Source organism: Lolium rigidum, chromosome 6 (genome assembly GCF_022539505.1).
Source record: "Lolium rigidum isolate FL_2022 chromosome 6, APGP_CSIRO_Lrig_0.1, whole genome shotgun sequence".
NCBI classification, from domain to species: Eukaryota; Viridiplantae; Streptophyta; class Magnoliopsida; order Poales; family Poaceae; genus Lolium; species Lolium rigidum.
The window spans coordinates 62,031,894-62,038,921 of NC_061513.1; the positions used below are offsets into that span (position 1 = coordinate 62,031,894).

At 44.0% G+C, this 7,028-nt stretch overlaps 1 protein-coding gene across 1 annotated transcript in view; it reads right to left on the reverse strand.

The window, feature by feature from the left end:
• Nucleotides 1-3,825, reverse strand: part of LOC124662694 (leucine--tRNA ligase, cytoplasmic-like) — a 4,757-nt gene extending 932 nt beyond the window's left edge. The window contains exon 1 of the mRNA XM_047200501.1: nt 2,038-3,825. Within this exon, the coding sequence (XP_047056457.1) occupies nt 2,038-3,823 (1,786 nt within the window). The 5' untranslated portion in view covers nt 3,824-3,825. The remainder of the gene's footprint in view (nt 1-2,037) is intronic.
• Nucleotides 3,826-7,028: the final 3,203 nt, after the last annotated feature.

Below are 7,028 nucleotides of genomic sequence, written 5' to 3' on the forward strand. Positions count from 1 at the left end.
TGGATCTTTTGGTACGACCATTTGTGGGGAACCAGTCCACCTCAGCACAAATCGACCTTCTTTCTTCATTTAGTGTAGTTGTCACCTCTGAGGGTTGGAACATCCTTGATGCAACTTATCAAGTAGTACCCTCCTTTAAACCACAATGAAATGAGATCATAACAACAATTGCATGCAATAATCCAACGTTGGTCAAAATTAGAACATACAACTGTTTGTGCAATTAAAACTATGTCACCGTTGGGCAGAAATAGAGATAAATGCACTTCTTATTGCAACAGACCATGATCATGTCATTAATAACGTTGGTTAAAAAATAACAGAACCATAATTGTCACAATGATCACTTTAATCATCTTTTTAAAATTTTAACTGTCATTTTTGCCCATATAATTACAACAAAACATGATCATGACATTAATAACGTTGGTCATAAAATGACATGATCATAATTGTTTCAACAATCACTTTTAATCAACCCTTTTATCATCACTTTTGCATTTTTCAAATATGAAATGCATATTTAACTATTTGCAGCGGAAACTTTGAATTTAAACTTTGAACTTTTCAGAAGCATCTCTGTTACCTTTTAATTTTCTAAAACAAATATCTCGTTGGTTCAATTTGCTCAGAAAAACTTAACAAAAATGCTTCTTTTACTATTGCAGCGGAAACTTTAACTTTAAACTATTAACTTTTCAACTTTTCAGAGACATAAACTTTTACTTTTAATTCCTGAACAAATATCACGTTGGTTCTATTTATTCAGAAAAAATCTAGACAAAAATAGGCCTAAAACTGACCTAAAATAGTCAAAAAAGCCTCTGAAAATAATTAACAGAAAAACTGTTAAAAAAATGGCCGCATGCCAGAAACCCGGCCCATGGCCTGCCCAGCATGGGCATTGCTTTTCTTTCGCCGCTCGGGGCGTCACTGTGTGGCCCACGCGGCCCGCGCACGGAACGCGGCGCGCAGCAACGCGGCGCTCACGCTGCGGCCTGCCACGCGGCCTGTCGACGCGGCCCGCACACGGCCCACCACGCGGCCCGTACGCGGCCAAGACGCGGCCTGCCAGGGACGCGGCTAGGGTTTTGATCCTGGCCGTTGATTTCGATCGGACGGCCGTCCTTTCATATCGGGAGAACAAAACCGCCCCCAACCGGCCGCCCCTGCTGAAAAACCCTAAAAACATTTGCCCCTTGCTCCGTCTCCCGCTCGCTCGCTCGCGGCAGCGGAGATAAAACTCCGGGCGCCCGTGGCCGGCACCACGCCGGCGACGGCGAGCCCACCACGGCGGCGGCTCGGTGGTATTCAGCCCCGACGAGCTCCCCTCCTTTCCTCTCTGTATCCGGCGGCGGCGCGGAGGCTCAGTAGAGGCGCCCTTTGCCGGTGGCTCTTTTCCGGCGAGCCCGAGCAGCAGCAGCTGCGTTGCGGCCGGTGTTCTTTCAGCGCGTGGCGGCGTTGTGCCCCACTGACCGCTGTTCCTCCTTGCCAGCGAGCCCAAAGCCCTGGCCGGTAAGGAAACTTTCTTTTCCCCTCCCAAAATTAGGGTTAGGGTTTCTGTTTTGGGGACGAATTGGGATCTGCTTTTCCTTTTTCATACTGTCCCGAGCGCAAGATCTACAACTCTAGCGGCTCTGATACCAATGATAGATGCACTAGATCGTCTAGGTGTAGATCTTAGCCGGGTAAGGTGGAATACTGCGGGTCTGTGAGGTTTACCTTTTCCCTCGAGGAGGAATCCGCCGCAGCCGACATGGTGGAGATGGCGACGGCGTGAGGTCGAGGGAGAGAGGTGGCGGCGGAGCTTCCCGTCGGCACTGCACTAACCCTAATCGGTGGGTTGTCTGGTGGGGCGAGTGGCAGCTCAGGGTCACCTCGTGATCTGTGCCACCGCCCCCACCACTGTATTTATAGTGCAGGCGACAGGGGCCCACCAACCAGCGAACGGTTGGGCGCCCCCGATCAGGGCGCGGACGAGGTCAAGGGGTCGTGCCAGAGCCGTTGGGCTCTGGTGCGGTGGAGATCAATCCTAACACTCATCCCATGGAATGCGAGTACCGAGGCCAAAAGAACGTGAACATGCCCACTGGTTCAGCCAGCCCAGCGTGTGTTCAAATCCATTACGGGTTTCAGCCGAGAATGTATTCATATTTTCCAAACACTTGACTGCCTTCTGCTTCCATTCAGTTTCACCATAAGTTATGTACCACTGATCTGTAAGAGCTACAACACACTCATCACCGGATCTTGACATGACTTTCTTCTCAGGCTCACTATACAATACAGCAGATCCTTCTGCCAGAAGCTTGTTCTTTATCAGTGGCTTCGCTTCTTGAACCTTTCTGCCATCATACTCTCCTACAATCATCACTCCATCTGTAAATCCTTTAAGGTATGTCATCCTTTTTGCTTCAGCAAGCTTCTCCTTATCATTCTGGGTCTTAATCTTAAGATCAAGGCACACCTTCTCAGCTGACTTATCCCCAAATTCAGGAATGTTGATTATTGGTATGACATTAAATGGAAGAACCCACTCATCTTTGACACCAAACTTCGTTCTCAAAGCCGGCTTTGTGATTAAATCTTGCAGTGCCATGTAATCATCTGGCGAATCGCTTGGCACACTTGTCACAATGCCAGTACCTTTATCTGTCAAGATAGTGAGCATGGGAAGCGCATATATGATTTCGTTGAAGGAAAGAGGAGACCTTAATGGAAGACCAATCAAATCATTGCCAGCAAGCTCAACCAAACAGGTAGGCTTTTCCCGGACGCTGGATAGATGCTGATATGCAAGATTAAGAGCAGACCTTGCTGTCACAATGAAGACATCAGTTTCATTGATCTCAAAAGCCCCATACTTCCCATCAGGCAGTACCCAACAGTTTGTTTGCCCATACATCGTCTCAGGTCTCAATGTAGCAGCTGCCAGATAAACATTCTTTCCTTCCAAGGCCTTTAACTTGGGAGGAAAAGGTGGGATCACCTTCATCTTAATCAACACATACTCTTGTGGCTGCACACCTTCACCTGTTGCCCTATCATGATCAGCACAGGGTTGGCCATCCAATGGAGAGTAAATGGTGTACCTCATATCCTTAACAATTTTGCCCATTTTCTTCAGCTTCCTCATCTGCCAGCGAACAAAAGCATCATAGTAAGGATTCATATCAGTGGTTATGAATGAGCGCCTCCAATCACAACCCAGGCCAAAAGCCTTAAGATCTTCCTTTGCCAACGGAGGGAAGTAGGTCAACCAGTGAGAAGGATCCTGGAATTTGGCAATTCCTTCATCTGACAGGCCAAAGCCCCTCATGATCTCCCACTGGAACTTCTGCAAGCCAGTCTTTGCAGCAGCCTTAGATTTCTTACTCTTAAATTTATCCGGCGCAACAGCAACAGCCTGGTCAGCCTGGCTATCCTCTGCTACTTCAGCACTTGAATCATCCTCAGCTGAAGGAAACACTGGAGGATTTCCATACAGTTGAATCTCCCTAGCTAGCTTATCAGCTGAGGCCTTGATGGGCATACCAGTACAGTGAAAACCAAATGGCAAAAGGACATTTGAGCCACGGAGTCTGTGGTATGCAGCACCAAACTCAAGCTTGGACAATGAAAAGGCATGACCCAAGTGTAGCAAGCCATTCATGTAAGGGTATGGGAAGTTGCCAAAGAATTTTTCACCAGGACCTGGAAGTTTATTGCCTGGTTCAGCCTGAAAAACCTTGTTCTCCTCCCAAAATGTTTGAGCATCCGACTGGATCTTCAGCAAAAGGTCTCTTCGTGCATGACTCTTGGCTCCATCAGTATTTGATGACATTTTCCTGAACAATCAACAAAAAGCAGGTGTCAAAGGGCAAACCTCTGGATTTAGTTTAACTCAATTCAGCACTAAACCATACGTTTACATTTTAGATACAAATATAAAAAAAAACACTGTATCCAGGGTAAGACAACAACAGAAACAAGAAATTCGTTTATGGGACACCAATAAAAATGAAAATGCATGGAAGTTAACAACGTCTGGATCTTTCACGGTAAAATCCATGTATGAAGATTATATGAACGGTCATACGATCTATCCTCGTAAATATATTTGGAAACTTAAGATACCACTGAAAGTCAAGATTTTTATGTGGTTTCTTCATAGAAAAGTTATACTCACTAAAGATAATTTAGCTCGCCGAAATTGGAATGGTTGCATGAAATGTGCGTTCTGTGATTCATCGGAATCAATCAATCATTTGTTCTTTGATTGTCCCTTCGCTAAACTTATTTAGAGAGTTATTCAGTTCACTTTCAATATTGTTCCTCCAACAAATGTTACAAATATGTTTGGAAATTGGTTAAACGGAGTTGACAAAGTGTCCAAGTTCAGAATTAGAATTGGGTTTTGCGCGCTCATGTGGGCTATATGGAACTGCCGCAATGATATTGTCTTTAACAAGGGTACGAACTCAATTTTTTTACAGGTTAGCCGTATGGTCTCACACTGGATCCACGAATGGTCTCTTTTACTGCCGGAAACGCAACGCGAGCCTATGCATGCTGGATGCCGCCGGCTGGATGCGGTGGCACGGGCTATATACAACCAGGATGGCTGGCGTCCTGTTAAACGACTTTCAGATGTATAAGCGAGTCTCTCTTATTTTTCATTGGCTAGTTTTTGTGTACACGCTTTGTGATTCGTGAATTGTAAAACTAAGGATTATGTTATCTGGGTAATAAAAGAGGGCTGCGTGCATCGATTGATGCAGAGGCCGGGGTTAGCCCCCATTTCGAAAAAAAAAATGAAAATGCAAACAAGACAAGACAATCTTCAAATATCACTATCTTTCCCACAGCCCACCAACTATTAAACTTTTTTTTGCAGGTACACCAACTAGTAAACTTGATGGAGAGCATAAGAGAAGTAGGCTGAACAAGAATAATGTATAAACTGGAACAGAAGCTGAAAACCACACAGTGCACACACACTTAATTGTTCAGATTCCCGACAGGAGCTAAGAAATTTTCAGAAAATCGCTGTCTTTCTGAACTAGAAAAGCAAGTAGACACTAATCGACTTACTGCAGACCCAGGGACAGAAGCTAAGCTTCACTTCGGGCCAATCAGGATGAGCACACAACTAGAAGAAAGCAGTCATACTAGAGAAGAAAAAACTAAGGACCAACATGGAACGGTCTGCCCCAAAGCGACATCATCTAACAGGTAACGACCACAGCTTCTCTATGTACTCAACTAGTATGAAATCCATCATCAGATCATCAGTAATACATCGAGGCGGATGTGCTTACACAACGAACCACTGGCCTCACGGCGAAAATCGGGAGTTCACCGCGTCGGCGCGAGTTGGGCGACTGATACGCTCGAATCTGCGCAATCCGGATACGGCAAGCAACTCTGGCTCGCGCGCCTACGAATCTACAGCCTCGGCGGCGCCGCTCTACTGTTCTACTAATCGACGGGATGGACGGAAACGGGGTAGGATGGGTACCAGACGACGGGGCGCAGGCCGGGGAGCCGCAGCAGCCTCACGGCGGCGGGCAAACCGGGAGCCAGCAGAATGCGACGGCGACGGAGACGGGGGAGGAGGCTGCGGATGGAGGGCCTATACACCGACCAGGTCGGTGTATAGCAATTGCCGCACACCCTCTCCCGGGCATGGGCCTGGCCCATATATCGATTATTGGTTTTTTCCGTTTGCTGTTGGTTTTTCGTTTTTTTTTCAGTTTCTGACGGTTTTTTGTGGTTTTTCTTTAGAAGTCGTTTGGAAGCCAGGGTTTCATTTCGTTTGTAGGATTTTGAAATTCGTTTTTTTTTCAGTTTCTGACGGTTTTTTGTGGTTTTTCTTTAGAAGTCGTTTGGAAGCCAGGCTTTCATTTCATTTGTAGGATTTTGAAATGAATATATTTACATTATAATTCAAAAAATGGACACTTGTTTAGTTGCAATAGGAATTGCAAATGACAGCAGAATTTAATATTGAATTTGTAAATGGCTTCCATATAGAAACGTGAATGACATGTCTCAGCTCGGAATCGTGTTTACCCATAGCGTTATTTTGCTTGATTTTCTAAATAAAATAACGGCTCAATACTGTGGCAACCAAACAGCCCACCTATAGAATTCCAAAATGAATTCCAGGATTCCATGCCCAAATGATGATACCAAACGACTTCTTAGGGTTTTCCTTTTTTTGTTTTCTTTTTATGTGTTTATTTTTCTCGTTTTATTTTCTGTTCAAACATAATTTTTTAAAATTGTAAATTTGAAAATTGTTCAAGTTTGAAAATGTTAATATTCAAAATTTGAACAAATTTTGAAATTTGAACAATTTTAAAATTTGAATGCATTTCGAAAATTGTTTTTTTAGTTTTCACCGAATTTTCAAAATTTGAATTATTTTCGAATTTTGAACAATTTCCCATTTTTTGAATAGATTTTGAATTCTGAACAATTTTCGAATTTAAAAAATAGAAATCTAAATGATTTTCGAATTAAATTAATATCGTATATTTATAAAATCTATATACAAAAAATTTGAACAACTTTTAAAAACATAAAAATAAAAACAGAAAAACTTTAGTTTTCTAAAACAGAACTGTAAACAGAAAAAAGAAAAATAAAACAAATATTTACCTGATGGGCCGTAGACCAATTAACAGCCGCCAGGCTAAAGGGGTGTGTGGCGCCCCATTTGCGTTGACCCGGTCGGCATATAGCACCTCCCGCGAATAGAGAGGGCACTAGGGTTTATCTTGGCACGTCACGTGGGCCTTGCTTGGCGACTTGGCGTGCACGAACCAGATTCAGGATTGAACGGGCCGCTCAAGCAACTTCGTACAGCGGGCTCCAACGGGTGTTGAAGACCTGCAGTTTATGGAAAGGGGAGAAAAACATACCTAGGAGGAGATTTTCTAGTCTAGTTTTTTAAAAAGTTTACATGTATCCATATGTTGCAACCAGAGATAAAAATCTACGATCCGAAGAAGTTTTTCTCATAGTTATTCTCAAGCCAGAAA